The 23,785-nt window shown below is 41.0% G+C and overlaps 1 protein-coding gene across 1 annotated transcript in view; it reads right to left on the bottom strand.

The window, feature by feature from the left end:
- Positions 1-23,785, bottom strand: part of riox2 (ribosomal oxygenase 2) — a 65,086-nt gene that overhangs the window by 35,779 nt on the left and 5,522 nt on the right. Inside the window, exons 2-4 of the mRNA XM_080040584.1 lie at positions 22,753-23,190; positions 1,239-1,358; positions 753-881 (exon numbers count right to left, since the gene is read on the bottom strand). Coding sequence (XP_079896710.1) covers positions 753-881; positions 1,239-1,358; positions 22,753-23,190 — 687 coding nt within the window. The remainder of the gene's footprint in view (positions 1-752; positions 882-1,238; positions 1,359-22,752; positions 23,191-23,785) is intronic.

Genomic DNA, 23,785 nt, shown 5'->3' with positions numbered 1-23,785 from the left:
CCTGCACTGCACCGCAAAAAATTAAAAAAGGCAATAAATCTATCTTTTTGTAGATTCATCCTCATATAAGTCAAGGTAAAAATCAGTGAGTGGTTCACAAATTAATTCCTAGTAAAATGTTAATTTTACTCTTAGATTTGAAGGTTTTACTGTTTATTTATTTATTTAGGGTTGCTTTTTAGTTGTAGGTTATGTTTGAGGAGAACATTTGGGAGTTCATGTATGCAATGTTGAAATAATTGACTAAATAATAAACAAAACTGCAAAAGCCTCTTTCGGTATTCGGTTTCGGCCAACTGTTTAATTTTATTCGGTTTCGGCCAAGAATTTGCATTTCGGTGCATCCCTAACCAAAATAGTTCCGGTTATGATTTTTGCCAAAGTCGAGCAGCCCTAGCCTCCATTCAGCCCCGTTATCAGTCATTATGACGACAAACAACTGTCTCAAACAAGGCTCCCGCTCCCCTTCCCTCACCAGGAGGGATAGGCTTCTCAATTCACGTTCCTGCGCCACACTGAAATCTGTGACCAATACGGATATGTGACCATAGAGCATGCACGCGTGAACCGAAAATCGGACTGGGTGTACGACCAGATCAAATGCAGCAATAAAAACTATATAAAAACGTCTTTCTTTGCACTGATGGTCTCGTTTGCTGTTAAAGGTCATTTATGATTATGAGAGGAAACATGAGGCTGTTTAAAAGATATTTAAATGTTACTCGTAGCCGCTTTAAGTCAAAGTGCTATACCTTCAGTATAATATCATGGGTTGGACTGCCGATCCTCTCTTCTGACTCCACGCTGTACTCTGTTGCCAGTGGAACAGTAGGATTATAGAGAAGCCAATGTTTCTGTCCCTCTAGTTGCAGAATAAACACCTGGACAAAGACATGGGGAAAAACGGATGATCTTAGAAAAAAAAAATTTAGTCAAAGTACACACCAGACTTTTGTTCATTGACCTTTAATAAAATACTGGTATACTTTTAATTATACTTCTTTTTAAACTTGTAATACAGTCATTTACACTGTGGTATTGCTTGTTTTACACAAGTAAATTCATGTAATACTAATTTGCTGACCAAATTAGAAGGTAGACTGCCATTAGTGAATCATTTTAAGAAAGCTTGTGATTTGCTGATAGTGAATCATAAATATTTTGTGGAATATGCGGGTGCATAAATATGAAGTGGATTTGACTGTTGAATGATTCCAGTCATGGATTCATTGTTTTACCTCAACATCATCGTAGTGAGCTGGAAGGCCCTGGGACTCTGTTGGTGTGATGTAGATGTTAGAGCCCACCAATGCTCCAAAGAAACACTCCAGCTTCTCCTGGATCTTCCATAACTCATCCTAACAACAAGCACAAGACAAACTACATGAAAGCTGCTCCCGACTTCACTTAACTCTCAAAGCAGAAATGTATGAAGAAAAAAGCTTTGGAAAAAAGCCTCTCATACGTTATGCTTTTCAGCACTTTATCTATTACATTTATGAGTGTAATGTAATGTGATTTTAAATAGGATACCAGCAGTGGGAGATATTGTATATACCAATTCATATTTAATTTATTTCATAAAGTCTGGATCCAAAACTACAACAATTCTCTCATATTATTAGTAGACTACTATCATGGCCTACCTATTGACATTATTGCCAAATTAATCATGACTTCTTTAGAAGACCACATAACTTTTCTATCAGGGCTCTAGACTGCGGCCAAAACAGTTGCAAATGCAACTTTTTTTTGGGAGTGTGCAAGTATTTTTTTTTTACCCAGTCCCATTGGTGCGATTGCATGATCAATACCGTTTTGGTATGTAACACGGGAATAGAATGGGGTAAAGGTAGCCTAGTCCTTGTTTTTTCACTGGCACTCCAATTGTCAACAATCCCAGTAAACCACTGAGTAAGCGACATGTGCATCTACAGTGCTGCTTGAAAGTATGTGAACCCCTTGAGCCTATTCGAATTTTATTGAGTTTAACCATTATTAATTCATTTGATCAATACCAGTATTTTTTATATTTAAAAACAGAGGTTTCTTTATCAATTCCACATTTTTCTTTTCCGGAAATCAATTGTTAAAAATAATAAAACAAATTATTTGCCAACTTTTGTATGTGCAAAAGTGTGTTTAGCCTGAGCTGCATTGCTTAAATCATGCAGGTATACATAATCAAGTGGGCCAAATTGAGTGATGAAATGGACCAATGTAATGAGAGTTCTTTAGGGAAGAAATTGGGCGGCACTAGATAAAACAGAGATAAAACCAGGTCAGTTTAGGCCCACCAAAGTGAACCCATACAGGTCAGACATGCCAAGAGGAAAGGAAAGTTTGAGCTCCATCGGTCCACCGTGAGGCAAATCATCTACAAATGGAGAGCTCTAATTTGCAGACCATTTGCCACCACCATTCTGCACTTGGGAGAAGGTTCTTTTGGTGGTAGGGAGTAGGGATGTGAATTGACTCATTATTTGAGTGTCGACGTGTCGGAGGCATGAATCGACAAATCGATCGATTTACTGTTCCATTCCAAAAAATTAAAATAAAATCAGGGTGCCTTTTTTTTGCGGCAGCAGCACACAGTTGTGGTACTTATAAAAATGAGCAACTGCGCTTTCCTTTAAACAACACTGCTGCAGCCCGCTGTGTGCGTTTAGACTTCAGAGTTTGCACGCCACGCCTGTAGCGTGAACAGACTCTTGTACCCTAGGCCCAGGATGCCTTATTTCAAATCTGACATAACATAAAAATACTAATGCAATCAAACCAATTGTTGCTAATCTTTGACAAATACAAGACCCTAATCACCACCAAAGCTGAACCCCCTACTATTAATTATACGTAAAATAATAAATTTGTGTTTTCTTGTAATAAATATATTGAAATAATATTTCAAATAATTAAACTGGCATTTAAAGGGTTAAACTCCTGAAAATGATTGAATGTTTGGCAGTTTTGGGCCCGTCATCTGTCGGCTTGTTTGTTTATTTTACATCTTTTATTTTTTATAAAAGTAGTAGTTGAATTTTGTTTCTTTCTTTTTTAGTAAACCAAGCAAATTAGTCTTAAATAGTAATAATAAATTAGCCTGTTGCCTTTCAACGGTTTAACTTGTAGCAGTGTTTTTTGTTACTTTTTATTTTGTTCCATAGGCCTTGTGTTTTGCTTAGCCTATTTAATTGTAGCCCATTCGTTTGTTATTCATTTGGTTACATAGTGTTTGATTTTGTTATCTTGTTTTACCCTGTGTGTTTTTTTTTTTTTAATAGTTGTGGCAATTGGGCTTGTGGCACAAGACGAGCATACAAGTCGCCGTCATCATTTGTTTAAAAAAAAAGGTTCTGCAGTTTGTCTTTGCACTGTTTTATTGTTGATGTGTTTTTTCATTAAAAAAAAAATATACAAACCTTCAAAGCATTCGTTTTGTTCAAAAAGTAAGGCGGATCTACAGAAACATTAAAGAGGAAAGCCGTACTACAGAGCCTACGCGTGTCTTTTCTTGAAATGTGCGGTGTCGCCTTTTACGTTTTTTTTCCGTTGCAATGTAGCCTACAGTTGGTGTACTCGAAACATTGTCCGCTCTGTTCAGAGCCCGCGAAGACACAAACGTCTGCAGTTTTCAGAGGTGTGTGTGCAGGGTTTTTCCTGCATTCAAAAAATTTTGGCGCCCGCCAAAGGAATTTTAGCGCCCGCCAAAGGAAAATCCTCAGCGCCAAAGTGTTTTTTTTTTATATATATAGATAAATAAATAAAAATCTACTTAAAACGGCTCCAAATGTGTTTCCATTTCCGCGCCATTCCAGTCATATTACTTGCAATCTCAGTTGTAAAAAAATAAATCAGATCGGGGATAATCGTTATTAAACTATCATTGTTCCGCTCGCCGGGGCATGCAGGCTTATAAATGCAGCGCACCCTTTCAGCCGTGAGCTCCGCTCGGCCCCTCCCTCACCTGAGTTTAGCTATCGGCTCGTCCAGAGTAGGAGGGAGATGTTGCGCATTGCCGGGTGTTTTGAAAAACTTCTAGATGACGAGAATAAAGGTAAAACTAATTGTGTTGTCTGAAAACACTTCAGACTCACAACAGACTAAAAAAATGTGCAAGATTTGTCACACGCGAGTAACGTGACATACGCGACCGAGAGAGAGAGACAGAGAGAGAGAGAGAAAGAAAAGTGATATAGCCTACGACCTGATCTGCACCTCTAAACATCCCGACCAATTTGTTTATTCACTTTAAGTCGAGTCATAGTGGTCTATGACCAAGCAATCAATGAACAAATGCACAAATGAACAGTCCCCTAGGACGTGTTTGCGCATAATCAAGTTGTATTCAAGAATGCACAACCAATAGATTCACCAAATAAATGCCATTATATAGCCTATATTTGCCCAAAGACATAGTAAAGAGACAGACCAATTGAATTATGGTGTGGTAGGTATATATTTTAGTTTGATTTAAATTTATTTTCAGTATTAAGACCATCATTTGGATTTTCAATTAATAAAAATTCAAATTTTAAATGTACATCCACCTTCTGTCCTTTATCTTTCCGTTCGTACAACAATATACAGAGAAAATTCGAATTTTTCGGGCATATTTCGAATGGTAAAATTAATCGTGATTAATCGTGATTAATCCACAGAATCCTGTGATTAATCTAATTAAAAATTTTAATCGTTTGACAGCCCTAATTTGAACACATCAATCATATTACTGAGCCGGCCTGAACACATCACATTTGACATTTTTGCTACTTTTTAAACTAACTAGCTCTATATCCTTCCGATTTTAACATGGATTTAAAATCTGGATTACTATTTTTAACTGACTTTCTACACCGTTCGGTTGTGTGATTACTACCGCTGCTTTGAATGACTGTTGATGCGCCGATGCCGACTCTCCAAGCCCGTCTGCACACCGTCTTCAGCAGCAGCTGACAGAGTTTTTTTGGACTAGACGGATACTGAATTGAAGGAGTTTTTATAACCCAAAGACAGCAAAGGTACAACACTTTTATATAGGCCTACAGTCCAGTGTTAGATATAGGGTTGCAAAATTCCGGGAATTTTCAAAGTTGGAAACTTTTCATGGGAATTAACGGGAATGTTGGGAATTATCGGGAATAAACGGGAATTTACTAAATTTAAAGCAACCCAAATGCACTAATAATAATAATAATAATTGATTGGATTTATATAGCGCTTTTCAAGGTACTCAAAGCGCTTTACAGGGTTCCAGGTTCAATTCGTTCACACACAGTCATACCGGTGGTGGTAAACTACGATAGTAGCCACAGTTGCCCTGGGGCAGACTGACAGAAGCGAGGCTGCCATTCCGCGCCATCGGCCCCTCCGACCACCACCTCAAACATGCAGCAGTCATACACATTCACACGAGGCAAGGTGGGTGAAGCGTCTTGCCCAGGGACACAACGACCATGACACAAGTGGCCGGGCGGGGATCGAACTGCCAACCCTAGGATCATTGGCCAACCAGCTTAACCACCTGAGCCACAGTCGCCCCAAACTAAATCCTTCCAACTATGTTATTTCAGTCCTGGCAAACGTTCTAGACAGTAAAAAGCAGTTTTTTCAACTAAGTATTACAATATTTATGAACCCTTAATTTCAAATCTGATTTTTTTTAAAGCCTATTGTTGGAGCCAAATTGCTGTTTATGTTTGTTTAGTTTTGTTTTAGTTAATTAATTATTGAGAGGTGTGGCCTTGGTGTCTGCAGAGGGTGGATATCATAAATACCTGGAAAACTGGGATTAGATTCAGGTGTGTATTGGGGAAGGCCACACAGTTTTTGATCGTGCTCGTGCTAAATGTTTGTATTGGAAAGAGCCTATTTTGTGTTTATACGAAAGAGCAATAACCTTTGGAACATGTATGTTTTTTTTGTAGTCAATAAAAGGATTGACATATCCAACTATACGCATCTTTTGGACATTGCATTCATTCACACACGCGTCAGACTTCCGTCTAACCCTTACCCCTCGGTAATGCTACAGGAAAAGCCATTACATAAGTCAAAAACTAGGTTTTCCGTTGGAAACTGACTTTTAAATTGACACGGTTTGTTAATTGGAAGACGAGGATCATCGCGCTCAAGATTCAACAGCTGATCAGTGGGACAACATTGGATTTCCGGGTTCGCTGAAACACCGATTCTGTGGATTGTTTGAACAATATCGAGACGATCAGTTTCGTGTGGACGGCTGATCGAGCCGAACAAAGGACACGGCCCCGCATCGTATGAGCTGGACCGCCAAGACGGACGAGAGGACGGCGGATCAAGCTGAACGGGACCCGGTTCCAGATCGCGGCGTTCGGGAAAGTTCCCCGGTACGCGCACTGCTTTAAATTGGACAAGAGACATTGTTTGTTGGGACAAAGACGATACCGAGCAGCGCACAGAGAGCAGTGCATGGACAAACACAGCTGAAGGACCAAAGGTATGTAGCGCGCTACCACCTTAAATGGCCATACAATAAAAACAATTGTGTGTACACGAAGAAAAAAGGAAAAAAAAAGACTAATGGGAAATAAATCCAATGCATCGGTTCTGTGGGGTGTAGCATACTGTTGAGTATTTCAAACTGTCAAATGATTAACTGTGAGTTTTGTGTGTACTGTGATTGAACTTAAGGTACTCTTTATAGATTTGATCTGATTGTATTATTGAAAATGGATTCTGTTAAAGGTGTTCAGAGTCAAATACATGGTCAAGCGTTATTGGTTGAAGCCACCATGGCTGAAACACATCTTGTTGGTGATGGTGACACAAATCAGAAAAAAATGTTTGAACCTAAAACACAGTCTGATGTGGACGCATCTCATATAATTGACAAGGTTGAAAATAAATCACAGGTCGTTACAAAACGCAAGGTCAAATTAACACCAAAGGCCTTAATGGAAAAACTTGACACCCAATACAGCCAAATATGCAAGGTGCCAATATTACCTAAAGAGGAAAAGGAAAGGTTTGACATTTGGTACAAAGCCAAGATGATCAATGCTGAAAACTTTATCACTGATGTTAATACATGGATGGGAATGACAGATATTTCAAAACCTGTGGAAAAGGTTAATGAGGATGACATTGATAATGAAATAAATCCAAATGACAGCATTTCCAATGTGGAAAGTAAGAAATCAACCCATAAAGGCCATACAAAATCAGGAACTAGCATGTCCAGCAGATCTTTTACCTCCTCAGCTTACAGGCAGGCAGAGGCAGAGAGAGCTGCACTCGTCATTCATGCTGCAGCATTAAAGGAGAGGCATGCACTGGAGGAGAAGGAACGAGTGCTGCAAAAGAAAAGGGAACTGTTGGAGCTGAACACACAACTGGCAGCTGCTGAGGCAAAAATTGCCGTATTAAAATCTCCCAGTCAACATGGTCGTTCACATACCCAATCCGATGGTATGGTATCATACTTTGATAAAGGAACAAGGTATGACAATGAAAGGCCATTAGAACATGAAAAGCCCTTGAACAAACCTCTAACAAATCCAACTGGCATTTGTCCTCAAAGCAGTGATGAATTAGCTATACGCAACCTACTGCAAAGACAAAATGAGATAACAGCCATGCTAGTAGAACAGCAAACATATCACTTGTTACCATCCAGAGAGGTCCCATGTTTTGATGGCGATCCTTTGCAGTACAGGACCTTTGTCAGAGCCTTTGTAAATTGTGTGGATAAGAACGCAAGCAACAGAGGTGATTGTTTGTACTTCCTGGAAAGGGTGAGCCCAAAGAGCTTGTGCGGAGCTGTCAACACATGCCTCCAGACAGAGGCTATGATATGGCAAGGTATCTGCTTGAAAAACACTTTGGGGATGAATTCAAAATCACAGCAGCATATATGGAAAAGGTGCTCGGCTTGCCATTAGTGAAGTCTGAGGACGTCAAAACCTATGCACTTTTCCTACGTGAGTGTTGCAACGTAATGGAGAATGTACAGTACATGAGGGAACTCAATATGTCAGCAAACATGAAAGCATTGATTTCGAAGCTTCCATACAAGCTGAGAGAAAGATGGAGAGGCTCTGCATGTGAAATGGTGGAACGACACAACCGCAGGCCACAGTTTTCTGACATTGTAACATTCATTGAACGACAGGTCAAAATAATCTCAGATCCAGTCTTTGGAGACATTCAAAATACACCACCGGACACAGGAAGCAAAACTGTGAACAAGATGAAATCACAAATCATCAAACCCAGATTCAAAGAGGACAGTTTTGCAACCACTGTGACTACCATCGAAACCCCTGACAAATTGGAAACCCAAACAAACTCCATACAGGTTCAAAAGGAAAGTGATCACAACACAGTCTGTTTATGCTGCTCTCAAAACCATACACTGGACCAATGCACTCAGTTGGAGAAGAAGACACACAGGGACAAGATTGCCTTCATAATGAAAGAAGGAATTTGTTTTGGTTGCCTTTGCATAGGGCACCTCAGCAAGTATTGCGATAAGCGCATGACTTGCAAGGTATGCAACCAGAGTCATCCCAGTGTTCTCCACATTGACCAGAGGGAGAGAGTAAACAACACAGACCCAAACCAGCCAAGGAAGCCATTAACGAGTAATGCAAGCATCTCTTTGCAAACATGTGGACAAACAGGGGCTGGTAGCAGTGATGGAGTTTTGTCAATTTTGCCGGTACAGGTGAAGTCCAGCAAAGGGGATAAAATCCTTCAAACCTATGCATTTCTAGACCCAGGCAGCACAGACACATTCTGCTCAGAAACCTTAATGAGAAAGTTGAACCTTACTGGAAGGAAAACCCAAATTAGCTTGTTAACCATGGGCCCCAAGGCATCTGTGTCCGGCTACATGCTTACAGACTTAGAAATTGCAAGCCTCACTGGGAAACGATCTACCCAAGGTTTACACCGCAAAGAAGATGCCTGTAAGCACAAGAGACATCATTAAAGAAGAGGAGTTGACTAAGTGGCCATACATGGATGGTGTTGTCCTTCCTCGTATTCAGGCTGATGTAGAGTTGCTGATAGGCACCAGCGCCTCAAAATTGCTTGAACCATGGGAAGTGGTTAACAGTCATGGCAATGGGCCATATGCCATTAGGACCCTATTGGGGTGGGTTATTAATGGTCCCCTTACAGGTTACAAGGAGGCGCGGAGCGAGAGTGGCTGCCTCGTTGCTTCTGTCAATAGGACCTCCATAGCACAGCTAGAGAAGAAGCAGAAGAAGTTTGACCAGATGCTTGCAGAGGAGAAGAACATATCTGCCCGCTATGCAGCGGAGCGAGACAAAGCTGAAGCCGAGGCCCTTGAGAAGGAAACCCGAGCCCTGGCTATAACTCACAAGCTGGAGTCTCTGATGGACAACAAGGATGAACTGGACCGCAACAACAAACTGCTGCGGGCCGAAATGGAAGACCTGGTCTCCTCTGAGGACGATGTTGGCAGGAAAGTCCACAACTTGGAGAAGTTCGAGGACCAGCTACAGGCCACGGAGGACGTCAAGCTGCACCTGGAGGTCTACATGAAGGCCATGAAGGCCCAGTATGAGAGAGACCTGGCAGGACGCAACAAGATGAAAGAGAAGAAGAAAATGTCACTGGTCAAACGGGAGCGGCAGAAGTGGAGTAAGGAGAACCAAAGACTTGTGTACTTATCGCAGACATAGCAGCTCCACGTGGTTAATTGGAAGAGTCCTGGGGACCCATCCTGACAGTAAAGGACTAGTGTGTTGCACACAAGTAAAAACTAAAACCAGAGCACTGGATAGACCAGTAACATAACTTTGCTGGCTTCAAGTAGCCGCAAATTAAAAGAATATATAATTCAGAGAATTTCTGGTTTTGTTTTGAGTTTTATATGAATTTGTGTATTTATTGGCTCCATTTTTTGAGTTTTACTTTGAATTGTTCATGGACATTGCATTAATTCACACACGCGTCAGACTTCCGTCTAACCCTTACCCCTCGGAGTAATGCTACAGGAAAAGCCATTACACCTATTGAGAAACAAAACTTGATATCATATATTGATTTTTACTAGACTAGGTTTACAGAGGCTTAAACAGTGATTTTAAATATAGTTTGGGAAATATATTTTAGCATAATCTTGATTTAAAACAACCAGATTTCATGCAAGTAAGCTTGGCAGGTTGCACACACTGCTTACTGCAGGGGTACTGAGGCCACGCCCCCTACATGCACTGTGCATTCCTCCATCACATGGGGGGCAATTTACTTAATTTATTGAATGGATGGGGTGAGACAGATGAGTAATATTTTACTCAACATTCATCTTTTTGTTTTCAGTGAAATTATTTATTGTTCATAAAATAATCAAATGCCGCAATCCTTATTCAAAAACTGAACATTACTTCAAATTCACAGTGCAGACTGAAGAGTCAAAACACCAGGTTATTGCTCCAACGTCCCGGAACTATTAAAAGTAATATTAAATGATAAAAAAATAATAATAAACTTAACTGGGATAACACAAAAAAAAAACATACAATGTATGATATACATTTATACAGTATATAAGGGATGTCCATGTCAACCGATAATATTTTTAACCGGTAAATACTAACGGTTAAAAAAATTAAATCATCTTAATTTCTCTCAGATGACAGGAGATCGTTAATTTGTATTGATATTGATACCATTTTCAAGACTCCTTAACGATCCAAGTCTTTATTGATATCACAATTGATAATTTTCTATTATTTTGTTGAAATAGAACTTGTATTATTGCTTTAATTGCTGATATGATCATAGCTCAAGATAGGACATTAAACAGGTCATAATTCCATCTTTACTATCTATTTTATATTGCTGGGAAAACAAGTTTCGCCAAAATATCAAATTTCTTTTTTTTGTGTTGCATTTGAACACATCAATCATATTACTGAGCCGGCCTGAACACATCACAGTTGACATGTTTGCTACTAGCTCAATATCCTTCCGATTTTAACATGGATTTAAAATCTGGAACACTATTTTTAACTGACGGGACTTTCTACACCGTTCGGTTGTGTGATTACTGCCACTGCTTTGAATGACTGTTGATGCGCCGATGCCGACTCTCCGAGCACGTCTGCACACCGTCTGCAGCAGCAGCAGCTGACAGAGTTTTTTTGGACTAGACGTAGGGCTGGGCTTATGGACCAAATCTTATATCACGATATAGGTAATGTTATATTAAAATATGGATATATATATCACGATATAGTATCTTTCCTTTAAATTCAATGGATTACAATAACCGTACTGAACTTTAATCACATTAGATTATTTTCATCTTTTGCTTGGAACTTAAATTTCCATACAAAAGAGAAACTGGTGCAAAATTATGGAAGATTTTATTGGACTTTATTATCTGTGAAAGCAAAACAGTTTTGTAAAAGCACAGAAGACAATTGACAAGTGTGTATCATGATTCACACGTATTTCACTATCCACAAACCTGTAATTTTTGACTTGCAAATATGTAGAACTTACTCTGAAAATACAAAGTCATATTTACGGATCTGTTTCTGCTTGTGAAAAGGGGTTTGCATGGATTGCCTCCTGTGAGTTTGTGAGCACCATTAAATTTTTACATAATTTTGTCCAATTTCTACCACCGAGATCTGTAGAACAAGCCTTACAAATGTGAAGTGCAATAATTTGTATGTGTGTAGTTGTGTTTTGTAAAGTTATATCCACACAAAGAAAAAGTGATTTGCAAATATGTAGAATTTAGGCTGTAAATGTGTATTTTAATTTTGCACAATTTTTTTTACATTTTTTTAATGCAAATAGTTTCACCACAAAAAAAGACATGTCAACTCTTATTTACACATTTACAGAACCATTTCTACATGTGAAACTGGCTCTGCGCATTTGTGGATCGCTTCCTGTGCGCTCACGGAATATTGTCCAATTCGTGCCGCAGGGATCTGCAAAATGACACCTGTAAAATGAGACCTGTAAAATGAGACCTGTATTTTGAATTCTGTACTTTAGGTGCAGTTAGACAGGTCCACCAGCAGATGGCGAACTCGCGGCGCATCCTTTATATACTATTTATGGGCGAACCACATGGTCCCCTTGACCAATCAAAGGAGCTTGTTTAGGGGCGGCCACCTCATTGGTTCATTTGGAGGCCTGTCACACGAACAGAGGAGGGAAAAAAAGCTCTCCACAGCTCAACCATGAGCTCAACGTCAGGCTCGAGTTTGTCGGACATTGTTCCTCGTGAATGAGCAGGAAAGCAGCTGGCTGCAGACTAGCGGAGCTGAGTATCGGTGATAAGAGAGGTATGTTGTTATGCTGACCCACCATTATACTATCATACAGTCAGAGCCGGCCCAAGCCTTCAGGGGGCCCTAAGCGAAATATAATTAGGGGGCCCCCCTCCAATGTTAGCGCTGCTGAAACTATAGATCTTTGTTAAATATCATCCACACACCCAGTGTTTTCCGCTAGTGCCTCCACTGTGCAGCTGTGTGAAAATGTTAGACAGCCGAGATTCAGACCCTCCTAGGAGGGTCCGGGGGTATGCCCCCCCGGGAGATTTTTTTAACCTTTTTAAAGTGAAATGCATGAATCTGGTGCACTTTAAGAGGAAAATTAAGAAGCTAAATCTGGGAAATTTTGTGTGAACAAATCATTTGGAGACACTGGGTCAGATGAATTAGAAGCTATTGAAGAAGGACACATGGATTTTCCATAAAATATTAATATAAAATAAAATATTATGCAGGGTCCTCTGGGATGGGCTTGGAGCTCTTTTTCTTTTACGGGACATATTTCTCTGTAATATAGTGAATGCATTTAAATGCAGAACTAAGCAGAACTCAGTTGTCCAGCTACTATATCTTTTTTCCACAGACGAGGCTGAAATAGGCTATAGACTATACACAGTACATGGGCAACTGAGGGCAGCCCCATTTCCAATTGTTAAAACTAAACTCACTGTGCATGGATGTGAACGTGACATGATCAGATAATTTCGGATTACCTCCCAGATGAACTGATTCAAATTTTAGGCTATTAATTATCTAAACCAAAACATTTTATTCCTTTTCTTGTATGACAACTCACATTTGCATAATATGATGTTAATATCAAACACACAAACTAAAAAAAAAAAAAAAAAAAAAAATTTTTTTTGAGGGGGCCCCCCTGGTGGTCGGGGGCCCTAAGCGCCCGCTTAGTTCGCTTATGCCTCGGGCCGGCTCTGCATACAGTAGTTTGTGCGCTGGTCACCTGCGAGGGTAATCAGCATTTCTTGCTAGGCTATTTAGCGAGCTACCTGACATGTTACACTAAGCATGATTATTTGAGTTTGTCGCCGTCATTTTTAGCACACAGACATGCCGCGACCCGCGACAGGCAAAGCTTCTCCCTTTCATATAATATTTCAATTATAATACAACAATATGCCAACTAATTAGATGGTCATTTAAATGCAGGCTATACATGTGTGGGGCATACCTCTAAAAAAAATTAACGTTTTACTCTTAGTAGCCTAATATGTGTGTTGGTCACCTCCTGTGTATCTAGTAAATGGTGTTACAGGGTTAAAGTGATAGTATTGTGAGCTTGGTGTAGTTAAAGAATTGCAGTAACATTGCCAAAGTATTGTGATCAGATGAGTTTCATAATTATGCACTTCAGGGGAGATTGCCATTATAAGAATTTAGCATGGTAAAACATGATTAGCATCACCTTGTTTATTTTTATATTATCCATAGTTTACAACGTAGCACATGCTGTCAAAGAAAGGTACTACAAGCCTCCCCGACTGTTATGGTGCTGTCAGCTGGACCTGCTTTTACATACAATAATGCTAAGAATACCAGGAGCCAGTACTGTAATGATATTTTAATTAAAACATGCATACTCATATGACAACCTAAAATGTTGTGGACATTATTGTAACAGAATGTATCTTTCCCCATTTAGGAAATGCTGCTGAATGGTTTTCTGGACTGGCTGCACTACAGACCATCAAGCTCTGGACCTGGACCATATCCAGTTCATACTGTCATGGGACCAAACCAACCTCAGATCCCTCAAGCACATGCAAAGCACTGGCTATGTTAAGGGTCATCTTTTTCATATCCCTGTTAAAAAGACCTTATAGAAATCACAAGCAAGGACTAATGACAGTGCACCAACCTAATGCTCATTGCAGAATGTTGCATGGTACAAAAACCATGGTTAGCATCACCTTCTTACTTTTTATATTATCCATAGTGTGAAATCTGAATCTGCAAAGTCACAAAAGCTGTCAAATAAACGTCCTACTAGCCTCCCCCCTGACCTCCGCGTTGCTTTCAGCTAGACCTGCTTTAAAATAAAATAATGCTAAGAATACCAAGAGCCAGTAGAAGTGTAATGAGATTGTTATTAAAACATGTATATTCATGTCACATGATTGTGTAAGCTGTGAGTTCACTTTGTCCATGGGCCAGACCAGAAATCGGTACAATCTGGGTGCTCAACCTTTTTTTTTTTTTTTTAAATGTTATCCTGTGCACCTCTCGAATATGTATTGATGCGATATACCTTTTATATTTTAAGCTTTATGGTGGTTTTCCCCTCTTACAGCAAAAGTAAGAGCTAGTCATTGAAGGTGAGACACTGCAGGGGAATAGGATATGTTATATTTGTAGATATCATCTTGAAACTTTTCCAGTTGATTACTAGCATTAAAACAATTCGTTTTTGTGTTACCATTTGTTCAGAAATGCTTAATAAATATTCTATTCTGACTGCAGAGATGCTAATTCACGGAAAGGGGTGCATAAAGGGCAACTAGTGAGCTCTTGTAAAGTTGTTGGGAAAGTCCTAAGCCCTTAATTAATTAACATGCTGAAAATTGCTTTTAATTTAAAGGCTGTATCCATCCTGGCTTTATCCAACAGGATTTATTTTTGGCATTGCTATGGACCTATTTGTGAATCTGAAATAAAGAATGATTGGTAGGGTGAGTTGCCCTAATGTGGGACAATATGCAAACCCCTTTTCACAAGCAGAAACAGATCCGTAAATGCGTAAATATGACTTTGTATTTTCAGAGTAAGTTCTACATATTTGCAAGTCAAAAATTACAGGTTTGTGGATAGTGAAATACGTGTGAATCATGATACACACTTGTCAATTGTCTTCTGTGCTTTTACAAAACTGTTTTGCTTTCACAGATAATAAAGTCCAATAAAATCTTCCATAGATATACCACACCAGTCTGGCTTTAGTCAGTCAGTGCAAAATAAAAATGACAGCATCAACCAAATAGCCCACATTTTCCAATTGATAGTAGCCTATATCAAAATAATGAAAGACTTGAATTTTCCTGCAGTATTGGCTCATCTTCATTTAAAAAAGCTGTCAAAATTAACTAGTGAGCAAATGTCTGGTAATACTTTCACTCCAGCTTCAACACAAATAGTATTTTCAAGTTTGACATGTTTTAAAGTTACATAAAACCAGCCTTGCTGGCTGTCTCCACCAACAAGATGTCATTGTTAGCCAGCTAGCTCACGAGAGCTAACCCATGTAGTTTGCGGCTTAAAGCAAGCCAGCTCTGCGTCACGGCAACAGCATACTGAAGCACCGCACACAGCAGTTTTCTTTGCCCGATTACATTTTTGACCGTTAATACCAGCTGCTCTGCCACCGTGAAACGGAGTTGGTTTGTTAACTGTAGTGACTGCGCACCGGAGCTAGAGCTAGAGCAAGAGCAGGGTTTCTCAACGGGGGCGTTCGTACAACCTAGGGGGGCGCTGGGACCAGGCTGGGACACAAGAGCTTTTTTTTTTTATAAATATATTTTAAACTTTCTTAAAAAATCTTATAAATCTTTTGACTGCAAAAATAGGTTACCTGAAATAAACAGCCTATTTTAACTTTTCATGTTTCTAACCCCTCGACCTCTTTTTAACTATTCTCTCCAATGTTCTGCGGGTCTGCAGACAGCCAATCAGAGGTCTTTGAGTCAGAACAACCAGCCAATCAAAGCCTTAGCGGCAGAGGAATCAGCCAATCACAGACTAGTATAATGACGTTTACTGATATTGCTAATGCTAGCGCAGCGAGATTCAAACTTAAACTAACTATTGTCTCTGAGGTGGAGAAAACACAGAGTAATCAGCCAAAGCATGGAGTTAACTAACACACAAGCAGAACCATGTTAAAGACACAACCCTCATATGTTGGAGAGGGACGATATACTAAACGCTGTGCACCGCGAGAGGCTCACTGAAGCCCTGTACAGCAGCCCTGGCAACACGCACATTCTCCATCCTACTCTGCAATGTTAAACTGAAAGCTAAACTATCAGGTGAGGGAGGGGCCGATCGCACGGTTGGATGATAGGTTTGCTACATTTAAAAGCCTTCACGTCTTCACGTGCGGTACAATGATAGTTTAACTAGGATTATTTTGTTTTAATGATAAAGGGAAGCAATGTTTGTTGTTATCATGTAGTGTTAACTCCTCCTGTCGATCATTAAGTACGGGTCCACTGTTTACAGGGGACCCGTAATTATTACTCTCCACCATACTTATTCTTACTTCTTACTTCTTCTTACTTCTTATTCTTCCGCCAGAATTTCTAGCTGCTTCTCCTCCCACACCGTTACACGCAGACATGCAAAAATTTCACACAACGTGCGTCCCCACCCCACGGGGTGTGCTATTATACAGTGTTTTGAATTTCCGCTAGGGGGCACTGTTATGAAGTCCCGACTGAAAGAACTTTGAGAGGCCACGCCCCGCACGCCGTAAGTCCGATTGACTTGAAATTTCTCACACAGGTGTATGTTAGGGTGCTCTACAAAAAAGCCTCTGGGACCATAAAAATTCTTCAGGGAATATTTACCGCTAATTAGCATAAAGTGAAAAACAGCGTGTTATCCACAACTTTCTGCAATTTGACTGTATCGACACCAAATTTCTCGTGAAACCCCGGGGGACTACAATAAACATACCCGTAAAAGATTAGTTGGACAACTTGAAAAACATGGCCGCCATTGCCCAAAAAGTTTACGCAGGGGCGGGGCTTAATAACACGTTGGCCATAACTCCTTAACCGTAGGTCCTATCATCATCAAACTTGCTGGGTATGTGCGGAAGTCATGTGGTAGCGTGTCCATAGAAGCTTCTCGAGGTTAACCCATAGGGGGCGCCACAAATGTCACCCGACTCCGATTGACTTGAAATTGATTACACTTGTACAGCTCATGGTGCTCTACAATATACCCTCTCGGACAATAGGGTTCAGCCATTATTATTTTTTTCGCCGCCATTGCCCAAAAAGTTTACGCAGGGACGGGGCTTAATAACACGTTGGCCATAACTCCTTAACCGTAGGTCCTATCATCATCAAACTTGCTGGGTATGTGCAGAAGTCATGTGGTAGCGTGTCCCTCGAAGCTTATCGCGATTAACCCATAGGGGGCGCCACAAAAGTCACCCGACTCCGATTGACTTGAAATTGATTACACATGTACAGCTCATGGTGCTCTACAATATAGCCTCTCAGAATTTTTTCGTATTTTCCACTAGGGGGCGCTATAATTAAACCCAGACTGAAGAAAGTTTGAGAGGCCACGCCCCGCACACCGTAAGTCCGATTGACTTGAAATTTCTCACACAGGTGTGTGTTAGGGTGCTCTACAAAAAAGCCTCTTGGACCATAAAAGTCAACCTGGAAATATTTTCGGCTAATTAGCATAAACTGAAAAACAGGGTTTTAACCACAACTTTTTCCAGTTTTACTCTATCGACACCAAATGTCTCACGAAGCCCCGGGGGACTATGACGCACGTTTCCGAAAAATATCAGTAGGATAGCTTGGAAAACATGGCCGCCATTGACTAAAATGTTTACGCAGGGGCGGGGCTTAATGACAAATTGGCCATAACTCGTTGACCGTAGGTCCTATCATCGCGCAACTTGCAGGATACGTGCAGAAGACATGTGCTAGCGTGGCCCTCTAAGCTTGTCGAGGTTAACCTATAGGGGGTGCCACAAATGCAAAACACGTCATTCGCCAATGCAATGTTTGACGGGCCACGCCCCTTTCCCCTGACTCCGATCGACTTATCGTTTGTCGGACGTGTACAGCTCGCGTCGCTCTACAGTAAAGTCTCTCGGACCGCGGGGGTCGGCCGTGATTTTTTTCCTACCCCGATTTGCGCGGGCGGCCCGTACTTTCAAAATCTCCGCGGGATTTCTAGTTCACTGTGTTAGTTTCCGGTATTGTGCCGTAAAAATAAAAGCCCCCGCGATATTTATTTTCTTTTCTCTCCTTTCCCTATCAATTTTTTTACTCAGTAACGCAGGTGATATAAAATGTAGCGAAGTACAATACTTCACAATAAACATACTCAAAGTAAAAGTAAAAGTATAGGTTTTAAAAATCACTTAAAAAATTACAAGTACATGAAAAAACTACTCAATTACAGGAACGCTAAATGTAATTCGCTACTTTACACCCCTGATTACAACCAATGCTGATAGTGTTTTTTCTTTTTATGCAACCAGCCACCTGACAGTGGGTTAAATCTGCCTATCATAGAACAGGCTCATATTGGGATTGAGTATTTCGGTAAGGTTAGGGGGGCGTTTGCTCAAAAAAGGTTGAGAACCACTGAGCTAGAGCAACAGATGAGGCTTCTTCTGTTGAGGGTAAAGAAGTTGTATTACAGCCCAGAACTCTGCTGCAGAGCCCCCGTGTGGCACGGTGGTGTAACTGCAGTGTAACTGTAGGGACTCGGGAAGCAGCTGCCTCCCGCCACATGAACTTTTTTTCTCCGCAATATAAATGGTATGGCCAAATCTCTCCCGGTAGACACTTTCATATTGTCCACGGTATGATACAGTCATACCGCCCAGCCCTAACTAGACGGATACTGAGTTGAAGGAGTTTTTTTTTAACCCAAAGAAAGCAAAGGTACAACACTTTTATATAGGCCTACAGTCCAGCGAGCCTTCATGTGCGGAAGGCTCGCTGTGGGCGTGCATGAACAGTGCCGCGTCTGCAAGTGACTTATTAATCGCGCGACTCAACGAATCGATGACCAAATTCGTTGCCAACGCTTTTAGTAATCGATTTTAATCGATTTTATCGATTCGTTGTTGCAGCCCTAGTTTAGATATATGTTTGGAATGAAAAAAAAATAATCATTTAAATGACCGCCATTTAGTTCATTCCTACAATTCCCAATTTTGGATATTCCCAAAATTCCAAAGTGAAAGTTCCTGTGGAAAGTTTCCGGAAATTTACCGGAAACTTTCCACCCCTTTGCAACCCTAGTTAGATATGACCAAAATACAAGCTGTGGCCACTCACACTATACCTTTCTCGCACCTCTTCACGAACCTGTCGGCAGCTGGACGTAAACAGTGCCGCGCCTACGAGTGACGTATTAATCGCGCGACTCAACGAATCGATGACCAAATTTGTTGCCACCGCTTTTAGTAATCGATTTTTATCGATTCGTTGTTGCAGCCCTAGAAAAGGGCCATGCTTAATCCTCAGCGTTCAGATTTTAGAATGTTAATTGCAGTGGGAATGAAACTGTTTTTGAACCGGGTTGTTTTGGAGGCAATTGTCCTGTAACGCCTCACAGAAGGAAGTAGCTGGAAGGCATAGTGTGTAGGGTGAGTGGGATCAGAGATGATCTTGCAGGCTCTGCGTAGTATCAGTTTGCGGGATAGTAATTCATGGGGTAGTAGGGGTGTGTCAATAATTTTGGATGCTCTGTTGATGCGCTGGAGTTTCTTCCGGGAGAGTGAGTCGAGGCTGCCGAATCAGACTGATGGATGAGGTGAGGATGCATAGAAGCGGAGCAGAAGATGGGACCTTACTCTGAATTTCTTGAGCTGTCGGAGATGGAAAAGTCTTTGCTGGGCTTTTTTTTTTTAAATAGATGTGTGATATGGAATCTCTTTAGCTACTCTACACCACCAATGTGCTGTAAAGCCCACTAGCAAATGGCTATTTGTGATATTGGACTATATACAAAAATGTTGTATTTGAGCAAAGTTACAACAGCTTGGCAAGGGCTCTAAAAATGGTACTATCATGAGCTATTTTGGTCCCCTCTTCCACCCAAAGCATCAATCATTTAATTCCACTGTTGCACCTGAACATACAAACCTGCTCTAAATATTTTATATTATATATGTAGTAATATTAAAAATTATAGGCTATTAAATTAGTGTTCTCATCTGTTTATAGATTGAATTTGTCCTCACTTGTCATGTTTAACTGTTAATAACATTTTCAGTCTGTATATGTAAAATAAAATTAATATTATTGCAAATACATAGAGATCAGCTTGTTTCAGCCCTTAGTCAACACTAGAAGGAGACATTTGTTTCAGCTATGAGCTTCTTAATGCCCTCTCTCAGTTGCTGGGAGGTGATATTGAGAAACTGTTCAGCTCTGTTGGTGTTGTTGGACCAAACTGGAGGCAGCGAATTACGTGACTGAGCTTGTCTACCGGTAGGCTAACTAGTAGAGCGAGTGCTGTTAGCCTAGCTCCTGGCGGGCATGCTAATGTTGCTAATTCGGTTTACGTCACGGTACTTCATCTAGATGGGAGTATCTCCCTCCCCCCAACGTCACTACATGCCCTTTTTTGGTATGAGGAAGTGAGGCGGAGTCAAACTCTGACAAGATGGCGGCCCGCATAAGCCTCAGTGAACTGAGATCAGCCATGATGTGACATCCATTTTATATACTATTTATGGTTGAAACGGACTGTATCGAGTTATTATTGGGTTATAAATCCGACACACAAAAGACTCACAAGGGGATATATGTGATTTTACACACGCGGATATCTGCTCTGTGGGAAGCCAATATCGTCATCGTGATAAAATTCGATAAATTGTGAAGCCCTACTACTTCCATTAAGATAATGCACCACGTCACAAAGCTCAAATCATCTCAAACTGGTTTCTTGAACATGACAATGAGTTCACTGTTCTCCAATGGCCTGCAGAGTCAGCAGATCTGAACCCAATAGAGCCCTTTTGGGATGTGGTGGAACGAGAGATTTGCATCATGGATGTGCAGTTGCCAGATCTGCAGCTGCGTGATGCTATCATGTCAATATAGAGTAAAACCTTTGAGGTTTGTTTCCAACACCTTGTTGCCACGAAGAATTAAGGCAGTTCGGAACCAACCCGGTACTAGCAGGAAGTACCTAATAAAGTGGCCGGTGGGTGTACGTATATCTGGTTTAGTGATTGGTGGAGCTTTAACAGGGATGCAAACAGGTGAAGGGTCAAAAAAGGGAGTACATACTGGCGACTCGTTGGGCACGCGCGTCGACACGATGTATGTTTATCGTAACGTCTACTTTTTTCACCGTAAAGACTAGTGCAGGGGTGTCAAACTCATTTTCACAAAGGGCCACTCTACTAAATGAAAATCGAACTAAGGGCCAGACATGTTGTTTACTGACATGCCTTCATCTTAACGCAAAAATAAAAACAACATATCTAGGTAAGTGGGTATATAACCTGCATACAGGGCAGGGGCATAGGCTAGGTTTCGTTTCAACATTTTGTGGGACAAATTATAGGCGGGGGGTATGGAGGTGCTCCCCCTGAAATTTTTGAGCGTCTAAAGGCCAGGACACACCGGTTCGATTACCGAACGTCGCCCGAAAATGGAGTCTGCCAAAAAAGTGCCAAGAACACACCGAGCCGACTACTGACTTTCCGTACGCTCTGCGCTTGCGCTGGATGTAATACTCCATAACAGCAGGCGGCGCTAATCTGTATTGTGGTCCAAAAAAATATGGAAGCCGGAAATTATGGGACAGCCGGTTGGAGTAATTTTTGTCAGCAACCGCAAACAGCGACGGTCTATCCTCTGCCATGCTGATAAGTTGTTCATCGATTTCTTCGGTTCTCATGATCCCAAGTATTAAATATCAAGCCAACGAAATGATGCCAAACAATGTGTTGAGAGTGTTACGACATTGCCTGCGTGTCACTGCTGTTTGTGCTACCCGCCTCACTTCCGGGCTTCACTGATTCGCTAGCCCTCCACCAATCAAATTGCTCCGACTGAAAGACTGCCCGACGCCGATTGAACATGTTGAATCGGCTGAAAAGAAGCCCGACGACATCTATGAAGGCCGACGTCACCGAACACACCAAACAGATTTGTGTCCCCGCCCCCTCCAGACTCTCAGACCATGTCCGATAGCCGATTATCGGTCCGGTGTGTCCTGGCCTTAACACTTAATTTCCTCCATTCTGGTGGATTTTTATCCACCAATCTTATGTTGGAAATGTCTATTTTTCTGTAAAGGAGAAGACAACATTCAGGTTCCTGGTGAAATAATTATAATGGAATATAATGCAGTAAGGCTCTCAGGCATTCTGGATAGAGTCACAATATCTATTCTCCTGGATTTTTTGAAAACTTTCTGGACATTCGAAACATATCACGTGTTTTGGGTATTTTCTTTTTAGTGTCTGTTGCTATGCAGTTACCGGTCTTCTCCGATTGGCCAGGTTCAAACAGAGTGCAGAGGGAGAGAGTGTTTATGCAGAGAGGCTAAACTGCAGTACCAAAGTTAGACTGAAAAATAGCACAATAGGTCCTCTTTAAGAAAGTGAGCTGTTTGCATTCCTGCTTTAAGCAATGGACTAGTAGCATACTTTTTCCCAAAGTCAACAAAGCCATGATTTCCTCTTTGCTGGTTTAACTCTTACCTTGAACCTCTGTGCCTGGTGGAACTGGATTGTGGCCTTATTCTGAAGCAAGTTCTTATTGAGAACACGGTTCTTAACTTGCCCCTCCTTGTTGAACACTTTTTTCTTGCCATTTATGCAGCGAACAACATTGATGTCCCTGTAGTATTCCAGACCTTGAGAACACAGGCTCTGCAAGTCGGACAGCTGGAACAAAGACTGGTAGTATTGGGCTGTGCTGGGATCAGACCTCTGCAGATGAAGAGGTTTTTTCTCCCAGTACTCCCTGAAGAACTCTTCTTTCCCCATGGGCTGAATGAGGCTGTCAAACAGGCTGACTGGGCTGTCCAAGCACAGAGGGAATGGAGGGTCGCTGCGCTTGATTTTGCTTGGTCTAGGAGGCAGCTGCTCGGAATCACTTCCCCAACTCTTTGCTTTGCTTTTCTTTGGCATTTTAATCTGAAGAAAAGAAATCAAAGAATGTAACCAGTAAATTGCAAAACTAAAACACGGTTAATCTCAGAGGTATTGGAATGGATGGATGTAGTATTTCAGTAAAGAAGTGCTGAGCAAAAAAGCCTTGAACAGAGTTAAAATAGCAATCGTAATTGCAACAAATTGGAAAAAGCTCAACCAGTAAATCCCTGACCATCAAAACTGTATGAGCGATGTTTGGGAACAAAGAGTAGGATAGACACAGAGGGTTTTGATAGTTCATTTCGGTCTGGACTAGATTCGTTGCCTGTCATTTCCCTCTTTCTCATTGTTTATCAAAGGCGACAACACAGCTTAGATTTAAAAAGACAATCAGATCATTAAGCAGCGATTGCTAATGATTGTTTTTTCCCAAGATGATAGGATCGCCTATGAAGTCACCTTTAATTAACCAACCATCATAACATCAAGATGAACAAAATAGCTCAAGCTTCAGATTCAGTGTCAGATTGGATGGAGAGAGTCTGTGAACAGCAAGTTTCAAGTCTTTCCAGATATTCTCAATCATATTTAGGTCTGGACTTTGACCAGGCCATTCTAACACATGATGACTATGCTT

The sequence above is a fragment of the Ammodytes marinus genome (assembly GCF_949987685.1).
Source record: "Ammodytes marinus genome assembly, chromosome: 14".
NCBI classification, from domain to species: Eukaryota; Metazoa; Chordata; class Actinopteri; order Uranoscopiformes; family Ammodytidae; genus Ammodytes; species Ammodytes marinus.
This window is presented reverse-complemented; position numbering and strand designations above follow the sequence as displayed.